Below are 27,904 nucleotides of genomic sequence, written 5' to 3'. Positions count from 1 at the left end.
CCTCAGGGGCAAAAGTGAGACACAAAGTGAATGCAGAGTCTACCTGTGGGAACTTGTGTTTGCTACTCTTGTGTTCCCTACATGGAAGGCAGGGCACACCTTAGCAGAAGGCTCAGGGACAGTCTGAAAAGGGCTTCCCCCAGAGCAACTGCAGAGGCACACATAAAAAAGACTGTGCTTTTGCTTAATGTTAACTTGAAATAGGAAAAACATAAGAACTTCACATTGTAGAATTCGGTGGGGTGTATATTTAGGTCTTAGGTTTTCAGAAGTAGGCAACTTTGGCTTCATTCATGCATATAATACCAGAACTCTTTGGATTCCTGGGTCTTCTTCAAACGTCACCTCTGCAAACTCAGCAGAGGTGTAACCAGTTCTCCCTGAATCATAACAAAGTCAAGCTCATTAAAGTTCAGGCAAATAGCACTCTGTGTTATTTTCTGAAATTTGGAGAGGAAATAGGCAGGCAGATTCTCCTTCACAGTATGAATTTTAAAAATAATTCTTAGGTATATTTTTTCCTAAGACTTCTCTCTTTATGTTAATGCTGGTCTCTCTTCAGGAATATAAAAGTATAACTACTAGGCTTCACACTAAGTGAAAGATACCTGTGGATCCCTTCAATCCTAGAGAGATCTGATTTAAGAAATTGCACAAAGCATAAATCACTTAATTAGGTCCATTTTAATAAAGGGTATAGGAGTTTACAACTCAAAACAATTCATAAAACCTATCAGATACATATGATAAATCACACCGAGAGTGCAATAACATAAATCCAATGGTCTGCAAATAAGAGGTATTGCAAAAATTGTTAAGATTGACTTTCATGTTTCCCCCCCTCCTTTCTCTTGTTCACAGCCCGAGATTATGTGTACATTGTTTTCTGAGGCCTGATGACCTCAATACTCCTTCTGGCTGGGGAGACCTCCTCATTCAGTCCATTCCAAATAGTCAGCAGAGGGAGTTCACCTCTTCTCCACGGAATGAGCGTGGTCCTTGTCCTTTATTATTTGGTTTCTATCTCCTAACAAATGACATTAAATGTTCCCTCATTCAAAACATCTTGTGGGCCTTGTGGTGTTCTGGTCACTGCTACCCTCTCAATGCCACACATGAGCCCTCAGGGTGAGCCCTACAGAGTTTCATCCTTGTGGATAAGAAGATGTGTACTTGGGAACAAGGCTAAAGCCATGGCCGATTTCCCCAACCTTTTATCGCGAAGAACTCCAGTTGTAACTTTTGAGAGTTTCTGGCAAAAGGAACTACATTTACTCATGCCAAATACCTATGGTCACTTCTCAGTACTCTTTGGATACCTTTATTAGGAGAGCCTGAATTAACACCATGGAAGAAAGCATGAAGATGAATGAGCACACACACAGACACACAGACACACACACCCCATTCACACTCAAATAGGAATCTCTGGTAGACTCAAAAGAGTACAGCTGATTTGCCATTTCAGAGTGAAAAGGCTGCACTGTCTCACCCTGCCCCCAAAGTCTAACCTATCCTATTTTAACTGGTATTGGTAAAAACTATTTTTGCAATTCCTTGCCAAAAGGAATCAAACGGATCCCTTTAACATGTACATATAGTTCCATTATAATGCAATGCAGGTAACACTAACTTGATTTCAAGAACATTGTCAAAACTGGGGTACACATCCTTCTATTAGAAATGGCTGGGAGACAGCTGAGAATAAATTTATGGAATTACAAATTATGGGAATACTGGACTAAGTCAAGAATGGTTAACATGTAGCCATTTTTACCAGCTATTCTAGAGTCCCTTCACACATAAACTTGACCCTGCATTCTGGGAAAGGTACCTCTGGGTTGTCACTACAGAGTAAGGCTGGGGTCCTGCCAACCTTCCTTCAAGTTCATAATAGGGAAGGTGAGCCATTTCATTCATTCATGTTTTGTTTGTTTGTTTTGTTTTTTTGAGACAGGGTCTGGCTCTATTGCCTGGGCTGGAGTGCAGTGACACGATCTTGGCTTAGTGCAACCTCTGCCTCCCGTGCTCAAGCCATCCTCACACCTAAGCCTCCCAAGTAGCTGGGACTACAGGTGTGCACCACCATGCCTGGCTAATTTTTGTATTTTTTGTAGAGACAAGGTTTTGCCATGTTGCCCAGGTTGGTCTTAAACTCATGAGCTCAAGTGATCTGCCCACCTCAGCCTCCCAGAGTGCTGGGATTCCAAGTGTGAGCCACCACACCCCGCCCATTTCATTCTTATTTGGTGAGATTGTCACAGACTTGGCTGAAACTTAACAAGAAACTGTTTACAGCAACAAAGGAAGCAATTAAAGTTAACATGATTATTCAACTGTGCCATTCATCATGCACTTATTGACATGCTCAAAATAGGGGAATGTTAAGTAAGGAAATGAAGTGGGAACAGGAACAAGGGAGCTAAGCCAAGAGGACTTCCAGGGACTTGAACAAAAACAATTCCCAACCACATACTACTTTTTCTTTTCAAGCATTTTGAAACTCTTCTTTTCCTTTAGTGATGTTTTCAGTAAGAAACTTGCAAGTGTTCTTGGTGGTTAAAAAACAAAACAAAACTACAAGTATCAGCTGAGAAAGACAAAGAAAAAACTAAGAATTTAAATTAGATAATTCCATTTAAAGTTTCCAATTCCTCGTTTAGGTGGAGTTGGAACATTAGAACTCAGGGGTGGTTTGGATATTAACAAGGTACTCCTGCCTCCTCAGAAGCTACAGTCTTTTCTGCAGCTCTCTTATGTACCTCTCATCAAAATAATTTCAGTCCCACATTTCTCGGATAAAACCACATCTGTGGTTTTATCCAGCAACCATTTCACAGTTGACTGGTACGTGTTCTCCAATTTCAGTTCCAAACACACAACACAGAATCACACTTTTCTTTATTAAAGGGACCCAAGTGATTTTTAAGCTGTATTCTTCCTGCTAGAGAATGAATTGAGTAGCATCCTTCTCTAATTTCCTACAATAAAATTTCCTATGTGATATACTGCATATATATTATATCTGATATATGTTTTGATTATTTTTCTTTATGGAAGCAAATACAGAATTTCCTTGTCAGATCACTCTGATGATTATAATCTGCTACTTTCATTATGCATCAGTGAAATGTCCACCAAGTAGTTGAAAACACTGATGTATATGTATTCTAAAACTTACTAAATAAATAATGGGCCAGTAAGATACCAGTATCTTTCTAGAACGTTTAGAAAGAGATCTTAGTTGCCAGAGAAAACTCAGATACAACATGGGCCTGTAAACACATACACTCTAGTCTACAAATATGAGACTTTTCAACTCAATAATAAGTGGGCCGAAAACAATATAGGGCGTATGACCTAGACTCCCTGGGTGCTGCTCAGCAGCTGCTTCAGCATCAAATTGTGTTCATCCCATTTTCTAATCTAACCAAGCACTTGGAACTAAAGGGCTGTATGTGAGCCCAAGAAACTGATACATTAAATATTTTTCACCACATATGACATCTTTCATTCAATACTGCCTGTTAGTCAATTACTGTGGATTCTTTCAGGGTTCATCAATGCATGTGTGGCTCGATGGTTTATGAATAAATATATTCTGGCTCAATGCTTTCCACTGAAATGAAAGGTCACTTCTATGTTCCCTATCAAATATGTAAAGCAAAAACACAACAAACGAAAACAAGAAAGTAGAGTTGTTTGTTGATTATATACAGTCATGTGCTGCATAAAAACAATTCCATCAGTGATGGACCACATATACCATGATGGTCCCATAAGATTATACCATATTTTTACTGTACCTTTTCTATGTCTAAAATGTTTGGATACAGAAATACTTACAATTGTGTTACAACTGCCTACAGTATTCAGTACAGTAACATGCTGTACAGGTTTGTAGCCCAGGAGCAACAGGCTGGACCATATAGCCTAGGTAGGTAGTAGGCCGTGCCATCTAGGTTTGTGTTAAGTACACTCTGTGATGTTCACACAATGACAAAATCACCTAAGGATGCATTTCTCTGAATGTCTCGTCTCCCTCATCATTAAGCGGGGCATGACTGTATTTCTTTTCTCTTTAAGGAAATAAGACCCTACTGTAATACAAGTAGGCAGAATCTAACTGTTACTAATAATTAATGTAATCCACAAGTCAAAGTTTTTTCATGCATCACCAAAAAAAAAAAAAAAAAGTAATTCGCATGTGTTTGCATCTGTTTCTGTATTCAAAGAAGGTATGTAGAGTCTCCACCCATCATGTCTCCAGTGACAATTTTTTTTTTTTTTTTTTTTTTTGAGGCGGAGTTTTGCTCTTCTCGCCCAGGCTGGAGTGCAATGACACAATCTTGGCTCACTGCAAAGTCTGCCTCCCTGGGTCAAGCAATTCTGCCTCAGCCTCCCTAGTAACTGGGACTACAGGTGCGTGCCATCACGCCCAGCTACTTTTTGTATTTTTAGTAGAGACAGGGTTTCACCATGTTGGCCAGGCTCGTCTCAAACTCCTAACCTCAAGTGATCCACCCACCTCAGCCTCCCAAAGTGCTGGGATTACAAGTGTGAGCCACCGCGCCCGGCCTCCAGTGAAAAATTTAAAAAGGATACAAGCTCATGCTTGACGAAGTATTCAACTAGGTAGTAAAATCACCATGATTTTATTCTGATTTGCACCTTGAGAATTAAAATAGTCACTTGATTAGAAGGGAATTATCAAATAACCAAAGGAAAAACATTTTGCTGGGCTGTTACAGAGATAATCCTGAATATTTGGAAAGGGGAATTAGAATGATCTCTTACTTTAAGAATTTCTGAACCAAACACCGCATGTTCTCACTCATAGGTGGGAACTGAACAAAGAGAACACATGGACACAGGAAGGGGAACATCACACTCTGGGGACTGTTGTGGGGTGGGGGGAGGGGGGCGGGATAGCATTGGGAGATATACCTAACGCTAAATGGCGAGTTAATGGGTGCAGCACACCAGCATGGCACATGTATACATATGTAACTAACCTGCACATTGTGCACATGTACCCTAAAACTTTAAGTATAATAATAATTAAAAAAAAGAATTTCTGGGCCAGGTGCGGTGGCTCACGCCTGTAATCCTAGCACTTTGGGAAGCCAAGGTGGGTGGATCACAAGGTCAAGAGTTCAAGACCAACCTGGCCAACATGGTGAAACCCCATCTCTACTAAGAATACAAAAATTAGCCAGGCGCGGTGGTGTGTGCCTGTAATCCCAGCTACTCGGGAGGCTGAGGCAGAATCGCTTGAACTCGGAAAATGGAGGTTGCAGTGAGCCAAGATCACGCCATCGCACTCCCGCCTGAGCGACAGAGCAAGACGCCGTCTTGAAAAAAAAAAAAAATTTCTGAGTTGGGGTGAGAAATCTCCCTGAATATTTCTAGGCTCTTCGCTCATGTTTTTGAGGGCTTCACTTGATAATGACCATGGGAAGAATCTGGGGTGCAAAGTTCCACATGCATTAGCCGAAATTATTCATTCAACTAGAAAGACAATTTTGCATCCACTAATACATAAAAATCAGAAAGGAGAATTGGGAAAAAGCATATTCTTAGAATAACATTTAGCATCCACCAAAGTGAAGGACATAGGTTTCTGGCACAATTGAGACCTTAGTTGGAAAACCAAACCTTGGCACAGTGCCAATTATTTATCTTTTGATCAGGACATTTGAAATAGGCAGAGACCACCAAAAAAGGACAAAGTGTTGAAAAGTAGCTGCTCATTTTCTACTGCCAATATTCCTGAACTTTAAAGAATATCACACCTAATCAACCGCAATAGAATTGGGCATTCAGACTTGATTCTTAGATGAATTTCCAATAATTTTTAAATCATTGATCTGGTTTGGTAAATAGCTCTTTACTATTTAACCTTTACTAGAAGTAACAGAAAGCATTAAAGTTGAAACCTAACGCAGCAGTTCTTTCCAGTGAGTTGAACTGCCTTAGCAGAAATCTTCCCATTGAGATACAGGCTTTATTTTTATTATTATATTTTTGGAGACAGGGTCTCACTCTGTCACCCAGGCTGGACTCACAACTCACTGCAGCCTCAAACTCCTGGGCTCAAGTGATCCTTCCAGCTCAGCCTCCTGAGTAGCTACAGGCATATGTCACCATACCCAGCTAATTTTTTTCATTATTTTATTTAATTTTATTTTTTAGACTCGCTCTGTCGCCCAGGCCGGAGTGCAGTGGCGCAATCTCTGCTCACTGCAACCTCTGCCTCCGGGGTTCAAGCGATTCTCCTGCCTCGGCCTCCTGAGTAGCTGGGACTACAGGTGTGCACCACCATGTCCAGCTAATTTTTTGTATTTTTAGTAGAGATGGGGTTTCACCATGTTGGCCAGGCTGGTCTCAAACTCCTGACCTTGTGATCTGCCCACCTTGGCCTCCCAAAGTGCTGGGATTACAGGTGTGAGCCACCATGCCCAGCCTATTTATTTATTTATTTTTTGAAGGGACAGGGTCTCGCTGTGTTGCCAGAGTTGGTCTTGAACTTCCTGGGCTCAACTGATCCTCCCGCCTCAGCCTTCCAAAATGCTGGTATTACAGGTGTGTGGCACTGCACCTGGCCAGCTTTATTTTAAGGCACTAATAATAAAGGGTATGAAAAAAGCTAGGAATAAGTCAGATCTTTCCAGAAATAAAAGACAACTTTAAAAAACATCAGTTAACCTGTCTGGCCTATTTCAACATCTAAAGAGGATAGAGAATGTAAAAGTTTTCATGCCTACCTGATTCAGCTCTTTTCCATTCTCCCAAACACTTATTTCCATGTCTCAGATTTACATTTCCTCAAAGGGCAGTAGAGATTTGGAAACAACAACAACAACAACAACAACAACAACAAAACAACCCCAAAACAAGCAAGCCTAGTTTGTAGCCTAGTCTCATGATTAATGAATTCCCTAATGCTGGCATTTAGCCCACATACTCAGAGGCCGGAACTGTAACAAGGTGCTCTTTTCTAGTGTTGTAAGGGGAAAATGTATAAGGAAAATTAATTTTTCATAATCAGGTAAATATAATTTGTTAATAGCAAAACAAGAAATTCCGGAGAGAAAAAAAATTTACTCTGAAACATCACTTCCAGCAGGATTTCCCTACACCTTCCAACGTATTCTACTTTGCCATGAGAAAAAAACTAAATAAATAAAATGGGGTTCAAGTCAGTTAGGCGAGCAAACACCAAAAAACGAGTGATTTCACTGTGGAGGTAGGCATGATGGGGCAGGATTTCCCTCAAGTGGAAATGCTTCCTGTGCACACACATGTATACATGCACACACAAACCTGTACACTCACACTAATTTCAAAAGCATGGATGTGGGGAAAGCCCTGCCAGCATGACTAGACATGAGGAGTTAGCCCATCTGCCTGTATCTCTACATAGGCTCTGACGTACATTCCACACCCGCAGACAGTCATGCACGAGAGCCAGCCTGGCTTGCACACAGACTGAGAAACAGATCTGGAGACTCCTAGAGCTGCTGCTTCTACAGGAATGATTAGTAACTGCAGGATTATACTTCCTGTTGATGTGCAGGGTTTTTATCTTGCTCTTCTTTCCAGACATCTCCCCTTTTCAAGAGTACTAAATCTTGATTTAGTGGAGGGACTAATCTTGATTCTTCGATGGGCATGACTTAGAACAGGAGCTACAGGAATTAAAACTAGCAACAATAGGGCCCCTTTGGGTTTGGGGTGAAGAAGTATTTCAGGATTTAAACAGTTTCTGTGGGTGGGGCAGGGGGAAAGCAGAGTTCTTGGTGGAAGTGGATGACCTCTGTGAAGGAGATGAAAATGCCTCCAAGTCCAGAAATCAATATAAACAAACAAACAAACAAACAACAAAAAAACGAACATAACTTAAAGGGGCTTCAACTAAATATCACTGCAACTGAGTTTGTTGACTCAAGATAATTCTGCTCTGACGCAGGGAATTGAAATATAAGAACTGATAATATTTCTTCTTCAGAAGGCTCAGCTGGGAGTGCCGTGGCGGGTATTGAGGGTGGGATAGAGACAAGAGGCTTGAGGCTCAGGTTTTGCTCCTAGGGTTTCTTGCCTGATTTTGAAGGGAAGGGTGCTAAAGCAAATGGATCAGCAGCTGGCAGCTCCGTAGTCCTGGAGGAAACGGATGTGATAGAAACAGACCCAGCTATCGACTGCTTGTTGGTTTGTGAAACAATTTTGTAGGCAGCAATGGGCTGGGCTTCTGGACTTGGCTCGTCTTCTGGGCTATAGTGACGGGAATACTTGGATAAGGACTGGGGGCGGAATGGTTTGCCAGCCATGGGGCCTGAGACAGCTTCTTTCTGGAGCTGATGTCCTTTGTTTCTGTCATTAGAATGACCCCCAGATTCCAGGCAGGATCCCCTGGGAGAGATGCTGTCCAGATGGTCTGCTGCTTGTACAGAATGGGACAGGAGGTTAGACTGTTGCACAAAACCAGCTGTGGAATACTGAGCTTGGACAGAGGTGTACACAGCTCTCTCACGGCCCGCGGGCAGGGGGACATCACCTGTCTGACTGAGGAGACCGGTCTGTGCAGGCAGCTCCTGGGAGGTGCTCTGGATAACTGTTAACTCCTCCATGCTTTTCTTCTTAGTGAAAGGAGCTCTCAAAAACACGTCTGACTCCTCTGGCTGGGAAGGAGCCATACTGCTCTTGGAGACAAATGGGGCTTTGGAGAAAATGTCCATGTCATCATTTGGAACCCTTGAGCTCCTGAAGGGAGCTATGGCAAAAACATCTGGCTCACTGAGCCCATCAGTGGCTGGCTGTGTGAGGGCTTGAAACTGGTTCTTTCTTCCACCTTGCACTGTCTTTGCTTGCTCAGGAGAGACTTCTGGTGGAGCGAATGGAACGGCTCCTCCCAGCTTCCCCGGGGGGGGTCTGCAGCTCTCATCTTCTTCTTCAGACTCCATAAGGAGAGGCCGAGACCCACTGCAGTCCAGCATGTCTCCTTCAAGGTCAGTCCCTTCCTCTTCGCTGCTGTGGAATGAGCTGTTGCTTGAAGGGCCATCTCTGGCCAAGTAGTCAGATTCTAAGTTGTTCTGAGTCTTTGTGCCAGGTACTCTGGAGGGGTCTGGATACAGCGGAAGGCCTTTAACGCCCAGTGATTCTTTAAAGTGCTCTACAGTTATTACAGGACAGGGATTGGACTCTCTCTGGAGACCTAGAAAAGCATAAAATGCAGAATTAATGTGTAGGTCAATTCAACTCTATTTGGAACATTTAATGGTCAACCCGCGGCAAAAACATTGTGGGACCAAATAATAGATGTTGAAAATGCAAAAGGAAAAACATAAAAATAAAAGTCAGGCAAGGAAACTGCACACAAACTGGAACACAACCAACCACTGTCTCACGTTTTGGAACATGATAGGCACGACGTACAGGAAAGGAGATGAAGATGTTAGGCACACAGACATTCAGCGTAACTATGCAATGCTCCTACACACAGGGCCAGGCACGGACACCTGCTCTACCTGGCACTGGCTCATTATGGAATGAAAACAAACCCAGTCATTCATCTCCACATATACCATGACAGTTTTGGATTATGTAGAAACACTGTCTGGGGATGACTCAATTCAGAATCTGGCATGCGGTCATCTGCGCCACATGCAGAGGGACAAACTCTCTGAAAAGAAGCAGAATGTGGCTGCTTGATAAATGCAAGTTTACTTGATGACTTACATCACAAGCACTACTCAAAGAACATACGAGTGCCCAAAATATAAATACTGAAGGTACCTTCTGAGGGGAGCATACAGCATCAAAATCAGACCAAATAAATCACCTTCAGCTGGAGTTGCCCCAGAATTTTGTTTTCAGTCTTCTAAGTTCATAAAGATCTCCTCTGCTTAAATGAATCTGTCATAAAGTTCTTTAAGCAGAAGGAGTAAAATGCATGGGCCATTACAGAAGCATTAGCAAACTCCAATATACTAGTCTATTTCTATCTAGGTAGAGGTGCCTCAGGGTGCTCTGGCTTTTAAAATCAAATAGACAATTATCAGAATGCAAAAGAGCTTACCTTCCAAGAAATATTAGCAGGTTAGAAGTATGTCATTGGGCACATGTTAGCAAGAGGGCAGGAAAAAGGCATATGTAACTAAGCAAGAAGAATCCAGAGAAAGGGTGGTTGGGGGTAAAGGTATCATTTCACCATGGGCTCAGTAAAGAGATACTACTGGAGTTTCCCAACCCACCAGTATAAGAATATTAGATACAATGATTTGGAGCCATAGATGACCCAGAACCTCTGTAGAGATAGAACTCAATGATCCCCTTCCCATACTGACCCTCTCCCCTCCTATGCAAACCATTAGCTAGCAGAAATTTCTGCCAAAAATTATCCCCTGCTAAAGTTTCTGCATGAATTAAGCACACAGACCACAGCAGAAGAGGCATTAAAATCAGTTTATTGGGAAATCACTTAGAGACATTACATTGTAAAGAGAATGTAGAGAGAGGTCTGAACATTTTATAAGATACTGTACAAAAATACTATGTTTCTCTGAATCCTATAACTTTTTAGCAGTGCTTCTTTTTAAACAGTTCTGAACTTAAATATTGTTTTCAGAAACAAAACAAAAATGTGTTTGTCCTCCATTTTTATTTTCCTTTCTAACAGTTTGAATGCATTCAGTGAATTCCAGATTGGGGCGTTAAGTTAAATTCTGTACTGGTGCCAAATGGCTTTCTGAATAGTATTTGAAGAACAAGATTTTGAAAAGAATAAATTTTTCCTTGTATTATAATTTTAGTATGTGCAGCTACATGGTGATATGAAAGCATCAGTCAGCGGACAGGAAATAAACAGAATACCTTCTCCCTTGCAATTTATGTGGACAGACATAATCTTAATTTCTCAGGCAAGTAAATTGATATTAGATTTGTCTCAGTGATACCAAGATGATAATTTCTGGGAGGAAATTCAAATAAAAGGGAGAAAAATAAGTTTTCCAAAATAAGGTTTGCAGAGCCTTAAAGAAGGACAAGAGGGCCCTAAAACTCCTTGAACCACCTTCCTCACATAGTATCAGTTGGACAAAGTTTTCAGTTGCCAAAACAAAAGCACAATTTCTCATCTTCCAAAACTACCTTGAAAGTTGATGTTATTAAGCTTGTTCTGCAGGAGAGCAAAATATCTCTTAGGGGAAAAAAATGGAAAACTTAGTCAAGCCAATGACCAACTCTGGCATCATACAGGTCAATAATCCAATGAACACTAGTTTGAACAGAGTCAGTGTTTTTTGGAAATTTAAACTGAATTCAGTTAAAACAATTTGTGCACAGAGACTGGCAAAAAAACAGCTATCTATTGAACCAGGGGCACTTTGGATGCCTGAAGTGCTAGATTAAATTTTGAGAACTAGGAAGTACCAAGGGGTGTGTGTATGTGCCCATATTCAGAGTTGGAGAGGATGGAAGAACATGTCTAACCCATCAAAATTATTTGTTAAAAAGTGGGTTTTTGGTCAAGAACCCATTTGGAAAACCTTCCAACTCAGAGCATATTCTATGACCTTCATGAAGCGTAGTGGGAAAATCAGGCTTAAAATTCCAACAACTTTGAATAATTTACAAAAATAGTCACAAAAACACCAGAATATCAAGTTTGAAGGGAAAATTAGTCTCCTGTCCTTCAAAACAAGGACAAGAGCTATTTCCTATCTTTCTTTCAGCATCAACAGGCTTTGTAGGAATAGAAAAGTACATTTAAAGGGTTGTCCTGAGAAGGCCAAGTCCCTTAACCTTTCTATTCTTGTTAGAGGAGGTACAGTGTGGCTGAGGCGGAGAGCAACCACGCTTTGCAACTCTCCAGGCCTGGCACTCTGAAGGGCAAAGAAATGCCAGAGAATATGGGGGAAGCCCAGACCTCCACATTCCCTTAAGAAATTCTGGTGGTGGTAGCACCAGAAACAAGGTAGTCGAGAGAAGGATAAATTCCAAATATACTAGAAACAGAAGGTAACCATTAAATCTTGTTGGCAGATAAAAGTCTTTTTTTGAGTATGTGAATGTGTTCTTACAGGGAAAATGTGTTTTCAGGGTGAACAGTTCCTTTATATGAAGGTAGCATTGTGTCAACAAGAAAACGTGTTTGAAGCAGTCTCTCTACTAGCATTGAAGGATTTATACTAACCTAACCACATGCCTTGACCCAGTTCCTTTGGTAACCAATGGCACGTCATAGCAGATACCCTGTGGCCATAGAGCTCAGTAAACACTGCCTATTGTATCTCAGGGGCTAAAGCCCAGGGCCTGGCTTCATAGTCTGCACAGGGTCTTACTTATCATGGAGCCTAAGGTAGGGTTTTGTTATAATTCCCTCAAACTGGATCATGCCTCTTTTTATTTTGGTTTCACACATAAAATTAAGCAAGAAGTCAAAACATACTTCTTTTTCTTGCTCTGATGTAGGACTGTGTGCCAGGTTAGGCACGTTGACACTTTCAATATGGGTAACTCCATATTAGTCTATTTTGAGGCTCCAAATTATGTAGATTTCAGCAAGAACTCACATGCTTCAGGGAAGAGAAGGAGTTCCTAAAATACCTGACAACTTGGCAACTATCCTCACCAGCTCCCTATTCACTTCCAAAGCAACCCAAAGTGCTGAATCATTTAGGATGGGTTTCCCCTGGAAACTCCATCTGATTGACATAGTGAGGGCCATCAGAATGCTCCCTACAGAATTAAAATCTGAAGACTTAAATGTCAGGCTGGATATTCCTTAATGAAATACATCACACAACACTGGAAGTTTACTTTTCCTCATACCAAAAACTGAAAGAACAGTTACAGGGAGTATCAAAGATATAATTCTTGCCAAAAACAGAAAACGAAGACTTGGAGCATTGAGAAGAAGCCTTCTCACATATAGTTAGTAAACAGAAAGCAAAATATCCCTTCACAAGAACTTGGAAATGCAGCAGCAATTGAAACGTAAAATTTTAGAACCAAACTGGGGAAATCAAGAGACGTACATCAAACTAATAATTACCATGACCTTCTAGCTCACATAATAAAATTAAGCATTTGGTTCCACCATATATTAGGTAGCTGCATTAAAACCCACGACTGGGAAATGAGGGACCTCATGGAAGCCAAAAATGGCCAGCTGTGCCTCTCAGGCCAATGAGGCAATTAAATGAGTGAGTTTTCTCACTGGGGATAAAATTATTCTTGCAACACAAAATGTTTAATTAAGTTGGCCTGGGTATATTAGGGATTAAGTTAGAGGAGGGAAGCTGCAAACCTGCGCTCCATTTTACAACCCTGAGTCTGGTCATATCCAGTGTAGGCTGGCAGGCGTCTTACTCTCCTTGAGACTAAAACAGGGGTTTTACTCTCTCAGGTAGCCATGATTCATTAATATGTCCTCAGTGTGTAGCTATACTTTTCTTGTGCCCAGGTACTTATTGTCACTCAATACTGTGATTAAATCCTTTCTGCAAAAAAGTGGGTTTTCAGCTCGGGAAAAGAGCAACTTATTTTAAGTTATTTACATCTCTAAATATCATGCTCCCATTTGAACAGATAAAAGTCTTTATTCCCCTGTATGTTTACATAAAAAAGTTCTTTACAGACTTTTTTTTATACAATACTTGTGCAGCAATGTTCAAATTTCACATTTTTACTGCATAAGATATCTTCATGTACAACTGTATGCTTTGTCTTCTTGGGAAGGACGGGTTAAAGACCTATGATAAATACACATCCACATGACAAAGGAGAGTGCAATAGGGCAGAGTAGAATACTCACAGGAAAAGAGTAAATTCAGGTCACTACATCAAAGTGTGAACCAAGAATGTGTCTTTAATTCTAGCAACTACCACCATTTGGTAACTTCTTTGCATAGGTTAGCATTACCCAAGGAGACTCCCTATCCCGTATTAGTGAAAGGAAATCTGGGAGAAGCAAAAGAGTTTTCTTGTTATAGATTTTCTGGGACTCATTCTGATTTAAGAAATCTAAGCACATCCAACTTCAGAAACATTACTAATGTGGAAAAAGAAAAGGCTGACTTTGTGTTGATAAAATTATAGCCTTTAGAGAGGAATAAAGATAGCTTTGCAGTATCTGGAGTGTTTCAGGAAAGATTCCATTCTAAATATTCATGTGATAGTTTTTCTGTTCTGCCAGGCAGCCTCTAATTTGCTTAACCCAGCACACTGGGCAATCCTGTCATTTTCATCCCAAAGCTCAGAGTTAGTGGCTATGGGAGCCTGATAATCTTACAGACTGAGAAGGTTAAGGACTCTGGGAAATCACAGAAAAGCCTTATCAAGAGAGACTTTATTTTGGCCCAAGGTATCTATAGCATGTATTTATTTAGCTGAGTGCAGATCCCTCCACATCATAGGCTGTCAGCCCCAAAGATCCCTTCATTCCCACAGCACTGCTGAAGGCAGAACTGTTCCTAACCTGGGGAAGGTTATATTGGTTGATCAATTATCTGTCAGGAGAGTAGGAAATAAGTAATCAAAACAAACAAAAGTATTAATAATAAAACAAATATTACATCTTGAGCAAGTAGTTCGTTTCTTGGGTTTGTTTTTCCACAAGTATTAGCAATCCAAGTTGTGTAATTCTAATTCAGGAAGAGCGAAGTCCAATATCAAATAACACTGAACAAAGTGACAACTTCTTTCAGAGGTGTTTTAATACCCATATCTTTCAATGTTTTAAACCATTCTAAAGACTAAGGAATCACAGAAGTTTCCTTATTCAGAAAATTACAGAAATTAAGTCTTAATCATGTTCACTTTCTATTATAAGGTCCTCTCTGAGAATTTTTTGTGGATTATTCTTTTTACTGTTTTCAACAGTAACCACTCTTCATCTTACAGGGTTGAATTTGCTTTCTGGAAATGGCTAAATGTTACTCAGAACCAAGAGTAGTAGAAAAAGTAGACAAAGAAAGAATATACTTCCAGATGCTTTCTCAAAGTGATACTAATTAAATAATATAACTGATTTTCTTATACCTTATTACCTTCCTTGATATTATTTCTAAGGAGAGGAATTTCAAAAATAACTTTAAGGATGGCAGCATCATTAGAATAAGTATTAACTTCTTAAGTAAAACTAGATGACATTGAGGGGAACAACACTTAATTAGATGTCAAAATTCTGATATGTCTGCTAAAGAAATCATTAATTATAATAATTATAATCATACTTAGAAGTGTCCACTTAAGCCTTATCTCCTCTGAGGTATGTATTTTTGAAAACATTGGGACTCATTTGAATGTTGTAAAGGGAAAAATCAATTTGTCATGTTTTCTGCTATAGTTACTCCTCTTACATAGCTGGAATAAAAGCAAATCAGAAACATATGCTTATAGTATTTTCCCATTTTAAACTGGTAGATCCCTGATTATACATTTAAAAAGAAATCTTCTGATACCATTTTATTAGAATAGGTAGGTATGTGTCCACGCATGTGTTTCTGTAATACTTAAACAGGAAAATCTCTAAGATTATGATTTAGGCTTCTATTCAGATAATCAAGAAAGAGCAAGTTAGTAAAAGCCCATTATAATTCTTTAAAATGTAAACACTGCTACCGTAATAGCAGTAACTACAGAAGATAACTGAAGAACATCAGGATTATATAAATCCTTCATAGCCCTTCTAAATATAATAATATATACTTAGGACCCTATACTTCTATAATCTTAAAGACCATCTAGTCCAAACCCATTGTATAACTCTAAGGAACAGCAACTCTGAGAGGTGAAGTGCCTGCTGAAGGTCACTCAGCCAGTGGCTGGCAAGGGCCAGGATGAGATCCCAGGTGGCCTGTCCTGCCCAGGCCTCTTCTCCCCCGACCCTGTTCAATCCAGCTCAGGTCCCACACCTGTAAAATGAAGAGGATGGTGGACTAGAGGATGGTCTCAAAGGTCCCTTTGTAGCTCAGGCTATGATTCCACAGGCACCAGGACACTATGCTCAACTCAAATAAACTCTTTTAGCTCAGGGATGATGCTCTAAACCAAGGAAGGCTCCGTTTACCAAAGCACTCATATGTGTTCCTTAACAGAAAAATAGTTCTCCCCTTTGAGGAGGCCTTACTCTAAATAAGCCCAAGACAATTTCTTGTCATTATCTCCCTTAGGCTTCTACTACCGTCTCTGGCTTCTAGTCTGCTCATTTTCATTAACTGCCTCCATTAAGCTTTACTGAGCCAAATGACTAGATAATATATTTCAATGTAATTATGGGTAATATATGAAAAGAACAATTTAGAGATACCTAATTTCTAAACTGTACTCTTCATAGTTTCAATTAAATTGAGAAACTAGATATTTCATTATATTTCTAACATGTATATACGAAAAAAACAAATATGAAAACATAGAACTCAAACATTATTCTTATTTAAAAATAAACATTTCCTTCATTAATTTATACATTCTTTCTATGTCCAGGAAAGAGAATACAATTCTGACCTGCAGCAATTTTCCTGTCCATAAAGGGGTAAACCAAGTCCTATTTTCACTGCTATCCAACCACAGAGAGCCCTTCGTGGATATCTTTTGCTTTTTAATCCTCGGCAGGAAGCTTGTGCCTCTCTCAGTTTTGGAAATGGTCTGTTATTCAACTAGAGGCCTTTACCTAGCTCATCTTGTTTCAGCCAGCACGGGAAGTATTTAAAGACAGAAGGAAGGCTGGAAGATTCAGACTTTTCCTCCAATGCCTTTCAAAGGCTACTCGCACATTCCTAGGGTCAAACCTTGCCCTCCAGAATGCAGTGTTTTATAGGCTGTTGTTGCTGTTAAACTTTTTTCCCCCGTAAAGTGCAAATGTGAGGAAGAAGAAACAAAAGTACTAGATAGCAAAACAAGCAAATGGACTTGGAATTTTATTTGTACAGATCTGATTAACTAAGAGTTTCCCTTTTGATGATGGACAATGGCACTAGAGGAAAAGAACAAGAGTGGGGTTCTCTGTGCCCACTTCTTTTCAAAAGGGTGATTTTATAAAAGTGCTTTCCACATAAGGAAATAAAATACACTTTAATGAGTAAGTACATATAGAGAGGGTGACCATGAGGCATGTTGTCATGTTAGTGCAGGGGCCTTTATTTATTTTATGAACAATATCCTAAAGTTAATAAAGAACTATGCTTTGTTTTATTATTTTTTTTAATCTAGGAAGCCAAGGAAAACCAGCTGAACATATTCCATTGGCTGCAGCCTTCAATTTAAACATCAGAAAGAAAGGTAAGCTGGGCACACCCAGATTGTTGTCCAGCTTGTCAGCACACTTATTTCTGATTATCTGAAAATAAACAACATGCTTATTCTAGAGACAGAGGACCTGCTGAAAGCTTATAGCACACAAGTCTATTCAAAATGATTCCATATGTTACACTGTAGGATTGTTGTGTAGTTATACAAGGGAAAGAGATCAAAACCCTGTACAGACACCTGATATCAGACTTGAAATGCCAAGTGGAAACAGAACTATTCAGCATCTTCATTTATACACAATTTACAATATTTGATTCAAAATAAAAATCACAAGAAAAATACATCTGTTTCTGCTACAATTCCTTCCCCTCCCCATCCTCCCCCCACCCCCGCCCCAGTGAAAAGTCTTCTAATAAAAGGTATCATATTACCACCACTGTCTTGTTTTGGTCTAATTCTGAGATCCCACTTGGAACAGTTAACATGAAAAGGAATGGCAATACTTGGGATTTATATAACGTACACATTGTATCCAAGGATCTCAAATACTTGCAGTCACGTCTCCAGATCTGAGAAATCACGGTTCAATGGAAGCCAGAAAGCTGGACGAATGCTGGGCAGGTTGCATGGGGTGTAAAATCCCTTGGCTAAGTCTATGATCAAACAAGGTCAAAGTTGGTTGGCTAGAGCTGGGCTCAATTTCTCTTCTCAAATATATACTACCAGTCAGTAAGTTTTACCCTTTCTTAAACCACACACCCATCTCCAGGCTACTGCCTAGAGTTAAGACCAACTGAAGTAGCCATGTCCTCATGATAATGCATCAGGATAAAAAGCAAAAACAGGGAAATACATTCATCAGCATCTGGCCAAAGGAGACAGGGGTTGGGAGAATTGATCTGGGAGGCCATTCCTAGCAAGAACGAGACAAAAGTGTCAATTCACTAGTTTCAGTTACAGTTAAGCTTTTGGTGGAGTTGATTCCAGCAGAGGTGAAGCTCATGGCATCTAGCGCTTGATTTAAGATAATGCTATTGAAGAAGGGTAATGAGAAAACACAGCAAACTAACAAGGAGGAACTGGCCAAGGAATATCTGGAGGGCCAAAGTGATTTTCTTTCCTTATCATTTCTACAGGAGAAGGCAAGGGGTAGGAGAAAAGGGCTGGAGGGCCCCTTATTTGCAGATTTTTTTTAAAAAATCATTTTTTTCATAACTCCGTAATGAAAATGTATTTTACGGTATGAAGGTTACAGAACTGCATCTGCTACTGGGTCACGGCTACAGGTCTATGAGCTGATCCACCAGCAGTAAAGACCTGGCTAGGTTGGGAAGACTGGACTCAGAGCTCCCACTGCTGTTTCTAGAGTGCCCACCTGGAAGTGGAGAGATAGGAATTCAGTACAAAACATAGAGGGTTAAGGTTTAGATGTGCAGAGCAAGCAAAGAAGAAAAACCAAACTAAAACCAAAACCAAAACAAAAAAAAAACCCAAAAAAACCAAACCCTAGAGAAGCAATATTTTACATTTGCAAACCCTTACACGTTGATTTTGAAACTTATAAGTTAGCTGTCCACCACCTCCCACCAAAAGCTCAGGCACTCTGTGCACACGACAGCATAGGTAGGATATCTTGCAAAGAGGGCACTATTTTCAAATCAATACTTTTTTTGGTTGAGAATTGCTGGCTATATACCAACTTCCTGATAATATCAAGCCATCTCCCTTTGATAAAGTAAAAATCAATAATTTTTGCTTTGGGGAGAAACTAGTTATTAAGATACTGCAATAAGAACACGCTTTAAAAAATAAATAGATGGTCCTATGGTAATTGAGTGTTTTATGGCATGTTCAAATGATTTTCATCCATCAAAGTTGAAAAAGGATGCTCCATTAATGTCAAAAAGATGTGAATGATACCAAAACACAGCTGTTAATCTCTTTGGGAAAAATATTTATTATGGATTATTCTAATCATGATAAAAAATGTGATGTGCTTTTGATATATACCTTCAGGTTTCCACTGACTAAAGATGATTTTGCTTTTGGCTTCATGGTAAAAACTAACTTTTGGCCAACTGTTAAAGACTTCTCTCTAAATAAACACCACGGTCAAACTTTAAAGATACCTATCTCTATCTATCTCTATTGGTCAGCCTACAATGATTCTCATTACACCCAATGTCCTTCATTAAATGTTGATGCTTTTCTTCCCCCTTGCAGATTAGGTGCATGACTATTTTGAAGAGAACTGAGGCCAAGCTCTTCTCTTTTCCCCATCCTTTTTCTTACCTTGTGGGTTTTTGGTTATCAATACAGGAATAGGGTCAAACTCATCTTCAGCCACCTTGTCCGAGCCCTCAGGGACATCAAAACCTGAGATGAGATTACTATCTTCTGCAGCTTAATACAGAATGCAAGTACACAAGCAGAAACAACAGAGGCAGAGATTAGCAAATGAGAGAATGTGAAAGAGGCACAAAGATCTCAACTGTACAGCCCTGTTATTTTCAAAGGTGAAAGGATTTATCTTTCTGAGTTGAAATAAAAATAGCAAAACTGGAAAATACAGAGATATAGAAAAAAATGCTTTAGAGTTGGCCATGTTAAGACTTTTATAAATGATTAGGGAAAAGGGTTCTTGGAAGAATTCTATTATTTATAAGACATTAATTATAATTATTGTGAGGTATCTCTTCAATGTCACTAATCCACAAAGGCATAGGAATAAGTCACTTGTCTTCACTGAGGGAACAGAGGCCAAACAATATTTGAAAAACTCAAAACCGGGGCTTGGGGGCAGGGCAGGGGAGGAGGAAGAGAATTGGTGGCTCTTTAAGAAGTAACCACTGTATATAACGCAAACAAAATACTGCTGGAAGGATTCACTGCACTGTGACTGGGAAAAAAAGACATTGAAACAACTCAGAAGCCTCAGGGAACGCTGAGGCACAAGATCACATGCACTGAGGCCTCAAGTAGAAGTTTGTTAGAATAGTCTTCTCCATTCTAATTAAAGCTACCCTAACAGCAAGCGAGTGCTGGCTGAGCACTTATTTTGCAAATGATGCTTCTCTGTAATTCTACATTGCTGCTGACACACTCCTGCCAGACATCACTGTCTAAATAGGTAACTTCCCTCTACATAATCTATAAAAACATAATCATTTTAATGTCATCACGGGTAAAAACAAAAACTCAGCTATTACCATTGCAAACCACAGGGGTGATTATTTTTAGTCATTCTGGGGAGTCTTCCTTCTTGAATTTTCTCCTGAAGGGACTTAAGCTCTTTCTTTTCTACACATTTTCTCTTTCCAGAAGACTACTTTCACTACCCAATCACAGAAAGTTCAGTAACAAAGTAAGCCAGGCATTGAGCCTGACACTGTCACAAACTGCTCACTGAATAGAATCTGATTCAAGCTACCTCTGTCCAGGATTTCAGACCACTATTAACCCAAGACTGAAAAATGAAAATAGTAGATTAGAAAGAGAAATCCAGTAACCAATCATGACTTGAAGGTGAACTAAAATTCAAAACTTCTACAAGTTCAACCTTGCAGGACTGACTTTTGAGGAAAGATGCTTATTTCTTTATTGCAGTCATCACTATGCAATAACTTTGAATCAGATATGATAAAACCATTTTACATTCTAAGGCCAACAAGCATCATATGATCATTATAGGCAGGCAGTAGATAGTCACTTCAACCATCTACTTGAATTGACTGCAAAGGTATCTAGCTCTTAAAGGTAACATGGAATATCTGCATTCTATGTTCTTGCCAGAAAGCAATACTTTCACCAATCTGTTGTGTAGGGCTTTTTTTAGACTTAATTTTATTTATTTTTAGTACCTGTCTGCTATTTTTTTTTTTTTTTTTTAGACAGAGTCTTGCTCTGCTGCCCAGGCTGGAGTGCAGTGATGCGATCATGGCTCACTGCAGCTTTGCCCTCTGGGCCTCAAGCAATCATCCCACCTCAGTCTCCCGAGAAGCTGGTACCACCGGTGCATGCTGCCATGGCTGGCTAATTAAAAAATTTTTTTGTAGAGACTGAGACTCCGTATGTTGTCCAGGCTGGTCTCAAATTCCTAAGCTCAAGTGATCCTCCCACCTCAGCCTCCCAAAGTGCTGGGATTGCAGGCCTGAGCTACCACAACTGGCCGGTCGTCTAAGTCTTAGTAAATATTCTCACTGAGAGGTATTATAACACAGTATCTAGGAGATACTCAAGTTTTCCATACAAGGAGGTAGTTTTAAAACTTCACTAGTAAAGACTTTTGATAAGAAAAACTTTCAAAAGTTGTTTAGTTCTTTCCCCTCTAAGGACACATGTGGGCCTGAGAAGAAGAAAGCATTTACCTTTATGGACTGGAGCAGAGATTGCTGTGGGGGCAAACTCTTCCAGAAGGTCAGTAGTAGGGTTAGAGAGCAGAGAGCAATCAAGCAGGGAATCTTCCCCGGTGAGAGAATCTGAGTCCAGATTGACAGCATCCCAGGTCAGTGATGGCATTAAGTGGCACACACAACAATATCATGAGATTAGATCTTAGCTTTTAAGTTACTGCATTTACACGTTACACATAAAAGCCAAAGCGGGAGAATAAAAACCAAAAGAAATGTGTGGAGCCTTCTGGATTTTCATCTGTATCATGAGATTAGATCTTAGCTTTTAAGTTACTGCATTTACACGTTACACATACAAGCCAAAGTGGGAGAATGAAAACCAAAAGAAATGTGTGGAGGCTTCTGGATTTTCATCTATAGAAACATGTCTTTCTAGATTCCTCTTAACATTAATATAGAAATAGAGGATAATTTTTGCTCAGAGGCTGCTGGTTAAACAGGTCTGTGATTTGGATACTGAGCTAACTTTAGCACCTCAGTTCTTAGTGAATGCCATTTGGGAGAAAAAACTTTACAATTAGAGTTTCACTTAAACTTTCCCTAAACACTCATAGAAGGAAGTTACTATAGGACAAAGTATCCAAACTGATTAGGAGAGGGTTGCCTCTGGCTTATTATTAGCAGAATGTGACAAGATTAAACAGTACCTTCTAGAACTCAACCAGGTTCCCACCCACAATGCCTCTAGCTAGTATTCTTTACATTGAAATTGGCCCTTTGAACATGATTTTGATTTCAGAAAACCAAGACAAAAACTCAGAGTTTAAGTTTCTTTTTGAGACGGAGTCTCGCTCCAGCTCCCAGGCTGGAGTGCAGTGGGACGACCTTGGCTCACCGCAACCTCTGCCTTCTGGGTTCAAGCGATTCTCCTGCCTCAGCCTCTTGAATAGCTGGGATTACAGGCATGCGCCACCACACCTGGCTAATTTTGTATTTTTAGTGGAGACGGCGTTTCTCCATGTTGGTCAGGCTGGTCTCAAACTCCCGACCTCAGGTGATCCGCCCACTTCAGTCTCCCAAAGTGCTGGGATTACAGGTGTGAGCCAAGGCACCCAGCCTGAGTTTAAGTATTTTAACACAGGGATTGTTTTCTGAGAAGTTTTCTAGGAGAAAACATTCAAATGAAGATAAGGAAAATAAATCATGTCTCTGGAGGTAATTTTTTTTTCACCTGCATGAATTTATCCTCACATTTCCTAGGCTTCTAATTGTTTCTATCCAAGTTTGAAAACCAGATACTTTTATCAAGGGAATTATGGACAAAAAAAAAAAAAAGAAGGTTACCAAATCTGTATTTGTGGGCAGTTAAGAAATTCTATTAAGACTCAATTTTGAAATTAGGGTACAAGTAATACTAGATCTAGGGAAGACTTCAACTTTGCCTACAATTTTACAGCAAATTACCTCTACAGGATTAAAGCACTGTGCTGGGAACGGAACATCAATATATAGAAGATGAGCTCCACGGACATCACTGGCATTGGCAGACTGGAAAGATGCACAGCAATCTGGAGGGTTAAGGGTATCCTTACAGCTCGGCGGAGTTCTTTAATTAAGGACACAGAGGGATCCCACCACCAGTGAAAAGAATCTTGAATAAAGAAATACTGTAACCAGACAAAGCCCAGAGATCACTCCACAGAGAACATGGCTCCAAAAAGTACTCAGTTCTTTAGCAAGGAAATATATCCCTCAACATCTAGAAGCTGGGGCTGTGACAATTCAGAGTGTCCATTTCAGGAGGAACTACCTGGGCTTCAAAATAAGCCCAGGATCGACTGAGCCAGGTGAAAAGACTGGCTCAGAGATTCACCACACCGACCAGTCCCTGCAGCTGCAGAGACACCTGACTGACCTGTGCGATTCGAGGTCACAGATTCCGTCTGAGATGGGAGGCGCTGGGGAACTGGGGGCTCCAGTCCTGGTATGAGACTCTCAACAGCAACATCAGCTTTTTCTTTCGTAACAGAGCATTAAGAAGAGGAAAGGGTAAGGGAAAGGGAGTCAGAAGTTTCTTTAGGAAATTCTGTGAAGCTTTCTTCTTTTTTTTTAAATTCTCATTTTTTGAGATGGTGTCTTGCTCCTGAGCTCAAGCGATCTATCGCACCTTGGCCTCCCAAAGTCCTGTGGTTACAAGCGTGAGCCACTGCACCCAGCCATGTGAACACTTTCTTTTAACAGGTCTCTAAAATGCCAGTCTCAGGCAAGGTGGAAAGAAAAATAAGTTACTTTATTTCTGCTGCTCTGAATGTCTAGGCTTCACTGAGCATGCATGTGCAAGGTTAAATACTGTGGCCAGTCTCACTAATGATCAGTTCTCATAAACAAATTCGGAACAAAAGCCGCTCAGCAAACCTCTTCCATGTCAGAAGAGATGGGCTGAAAGGCACCTTAATTTTTTCTGGTAATTTCGCTTTTATTAAGGGATAAACCTGGGGGCAAACATCCTCTGTGCCATGCAAAGGCCATTAATCCATCTCAAACCCCATCCCAGGATGTAGCTGGGAGGCATTTTGCACCACGTGACACCCCTCACCTGCAGGCCTACCCCTATGCAAGGTCATGGCACTTCTGAGTTCTAGGACTTTCTGCCCAAAGGCATTATTAGATGCCTCATGACTGGACCCTCCTGGAGTACAGGGGCCTTGGACATTTTGCAAATCTTGCCTGCCTTGCTGTTGGAACACAGGAAAATGTGAGAGAGGAAGCAGACCAAGCCCCTGCCCTGGATTCTATTTATGGGGCTTAACCAGTGGGCAAAATGTTTTCTCAGTTACTGATACTTGGTATATACATGGACCTTTTTAAATTTTTTAATTTTGTTTAAGATGGGTCTCTGTCACTTAAGCTGGAGGGCAGTGGCATGATCAGGGCTCACTGCAACCTCAAACCCCCTGGCTCAAAGCGATCTTCCGTCTCAGCCTCCCAAAGAGCTGGTAGCACAGGTGTGCACCCCCACACCTGGCTAACTAACAACATTTTTTTTTGTAGCAATGGGGTCTTCCTATGCTTCCCAGGCTCATCCCACTGCAGCTGGATGTACATGGGCCTTCTAAAGAAGAATCTGGGCTGGGCATGGTGGCTCACCCCTGTAACCCCAGCACTTTGGGAGGCCAAGGCAGGTGGATCACCTGAGGTCAGGAGTTCGAGACCAGCCTGACCAACATGGAGAAACCCTATCTCTACTAAAAACATAAAAATTAGCCAGGCATGGTGGTGCATGCCTGTAATCTCAGCTACTCGGGAGGCTGAGGCAGGAGAATTGCTTGAACCCGGGAGATGGAGGTTGCGGTGAGCTGAGATCTTGCCCTTGCACTCCAGCCTAGGCAACAAGAGTGAAACTCTGTCTCAAAAAAAAAAAAAGAAGAAGAATCTGCTAAATTTCATTAAGTTCAGTAAAGGTAGTCTAGTTAGAAACCAACTTTTTAAAGTTTTTCTAACTAAATGTGAAACTTTCCACATTCCTCCTCATTCATAAGAGATCCACTCTAGAAATCTCAAGATATCAAGAAAGCCAAAAAATAGACGTTGTACCCCCGAAAAGCAAGGAAAACACTTCATTTGGTGTGACACAAGTGAGATTAAATAGCCTTGGCTTCTGGGGTAGCAGGGCTATTCCCCCAGGGATTGGTTAACTAGGTACTTGTCATTCTTGAAACAGGCACACATATCATGCATGACTGAAGAAACAGAGATGATGACTTTACCAATTACAGCATCAGAAGTGCTACCAAAAGGATCTGTCATAGGCAAGAGGTCAGGGAGCAGAAGAGAAGTGTCAGGAGATTTGAGTCCCTCAATTAGTTTTTCTACATTGGGCAGAGAGACAAAAAGAAAGCAAAAATGTAGTAAGATATTAAAGCCAGCGGATCATTCACTATTCTTTAAGCAAACACATTTTAGGGGTCAATATTTGGTACAGATTCACCATAAAAATGAATGCTATTAATATCTTGTTAACAGGCTTTCAAAATTGGAAGTTGAAAAATGATTACTTCCTCAAGTGAAGTAGTCACTTTGTAAGGCATTCAAGATGCTGTCCTGGGTGTGTCTGCTTGTTTTTATTTGAGGTGTAATTTGCATACAATAAAAGTCGCCCATTTTAAGTGTACAATGTGGTTAGTTTGGACAAATGTATACATTCATATCATTACCACTGAAATGATCAGAACATTTCCAAAACCTGAGAAAATTCCTTCATACACCTTTACAGTCAGTGCCTTCCTCTCACCACAGACCCTGGTAACAACAGATCTGCTTTCTGTCCCTACAGCTTTGCCTTTTCCAGAATTTCCTATAAATGGAGCCACAGAGTATGTAGTCTTTTGTGTGTGGTTTCCTTCCTTTGGCATAATGCCTTTGAGATGAAAGTCATCCATGTGGTCGCAAGTATCAATAGTTTGCTCTGTTTTTCTGCTGAGTCCTGTTCCATTGTATGGCTGTACCACACTTTGTTGATCCATTCACCAACTGAACATTTGGTTGTTTCCAGTTTTTAAGCTGGTAAAAATAAAGCTGCCATAAACATCTGCATATAAATCTTTGTATGTTCATTTTCCTTCTTGGGCTTAGTTTTGAATCTCTCTCTTTTTTCGGGGGTTGGGGGGGACTTTATTTAGAAACAGTTTATAACTCACCAAGATAATCAATTCAACCACACCTAAGCTGACTTCAACGATCATTTATTGTCTGCCAACTACGCACCTGTGACATGCTGGCAGTCATATTATTCTATGGTCAAATATCACAAAATTTACTTAAGCCCAAAAATGGATTACTCTTGATGTCTTCTGGCCAAGAAATAAAAGGACGCCAGAGCCACCAGACTTGTCACACCTGGTAACTTAATGTTTGACAATGTGTGCACATTTGGATTCCTTCCAAAACGATTCTTTTAGCCCGATCCATCAAGAACCCTCTATTTACCTTTAAGCTATTAAAGGTAAAGCATTAACTTGAAACAAAATAATGAATCATAGAATCTTACAGGAAGAAGCGAATTTAGAGCTCATATTTCCTGTTAAGAGGAGACTTAGATCACATAAATTCTGTAACTTGCCCAATTAAAGACATGTCAACAACGTTCTTTTAAACCATGGAAATGTCATTAAGAGAACTAAAATTAAAACGTTTGCTTGAGAAAAAGAAGTGACTTAAAGTCCAAGAACGTGTATATAACGTTGTAATAAATCTGTATTCTTCTAGGTCATTTGGGAATTGAGATAAGCAAGAAATAAATTGATATTCATGGAAAAACAGGAACCAAATTTTAGGTGATCTTCAATTTAGGTGATCTGTAACTACACAGGTCAAACAAAAGAATGGATTTCAGAGTCTTGGCAAGATAATTTGCTTTAGTATAATTAACACACTGCAGAAAAAGACTTACATGTAAAGCCAATTCACCATCTCTGGAGTCTACGGAATGTAGATAACTTTGAATTAAATGACAATAAGCTACATATCTCATTTATACCTCGTTTATATTTAAAAAAGGAAGGACGGCTGGGTGCAGTGGCTCACGCCTGTAATCCCAGCACTTTGGGAGGCCGAGGTGGGTGGATCACCTGAGGACAGGAGTTCGAGACCAGCCTGGCCAACATGGGGAAATCCACATCTCTAGTTAAAATACAAAAATTAGCCGGGTGTGGTAGTGCATGCCTATAGTCCCAGCCTGACCAACATGGCGAAACCCCGCCTCTACTAAAAATACAAAAATTAGCCAGGCGTGGTGGCACATGCCTGAAGTCCCAGCTACTCAGGAGGCTGAGGCAAGAGAATTGCTTGTACTCGGGAGGCGGAGGCTGCACTGAGCCAAGATCGTGCCATTGCACTCCAGCCTGGGTGACAGAGTGAGTCTCAAAAAAATAAAATAAAATAATAAATAAAAACATAAAGAAAAGGAAGGAAGAAAAAAGGAAGCTTTTCAGTTGCAGGAAAAAAACCCTCACAGGGCACTAACCAAGTATACAAGTGTAATTATATTAGCATTAACCTTACACTGTATATGACATTATAAGATGTTAAAAATATCTCTAATAATTTTCAGCATACTGGTAAAAATAAGATGGTTTTCCTAAAAAGTCTAACTTTGCATTGTTCCAAACACTAGTTTTTGCTTCATTCCTCTCTCCTCAAAAAACTGTCACTTAAAAAAATGAAATTACTTGCTTCTTTTAAGTTAGCACTCATATATTTGCAATCTTGAAAAGCAATGGATAAAAAGTAAAGACCCAAAA

At 40.2% G+C, this 27,904-nt stretch overlaps 1 protein-coding gene across 11 annotated transcripts in view; it reads right to left on the bottom strand.

The window, feature by feature from the left end:
* Window positions 1-665: 665 nt before the first annotated feature.
* Window positions 666-27,904, bottom strand: part of AAK1 (AP2 associated kinase 1) — a 185,861-nt gene continuing 158,622 nt past the window's right edge. For 3 of the 11 annotated variants that reach the window (XM_055378040.2, XM_019020963.4, XM_063695827.1), the window contains one exon: window positions 666-9,214. In XM_055378040.2, the coding sequence (XP_055234015.2) occupies window positions 8,088-9,214 (1,127 nt within the window). In that variant the 3' untranslated portion in view covers window positions 666-8,087. Of the gene's footprint in view, window positions 9,215-10,445; window positions 18,629-19,545; window positions 19,657-21,620; window positions 21,732-23,520; window positions 23,623-25,372; window positions 25,475-27,904 lie in introns of those variants that run through there. The other 8 variants (XM_063695825.1, XM_055378036.2, XM_019020964.4 and 5 more) reach the window with 5 other exon arrangements.

Source organism: Gorilla gorilla, chromosome 12, assembly GCF_029281585.2.
Source record: "Gorilla gorilla gorilla isolate KB3781 chromosome 12, NHGRI_mGorGor1-v2.1_pri, whole genome shotgun sequence".
Lineage (NCBI taxonomy): Eukaryota > Metazoa > Chordata > Mammalia > Primates > Hominidae > Gorilla > Gorilla gorilla.
The sequence above is the reverse complement of the archived record's forward strand: the minus strand, read 5'-3'. Positions and strand labels throughout refer to the sequence as shown.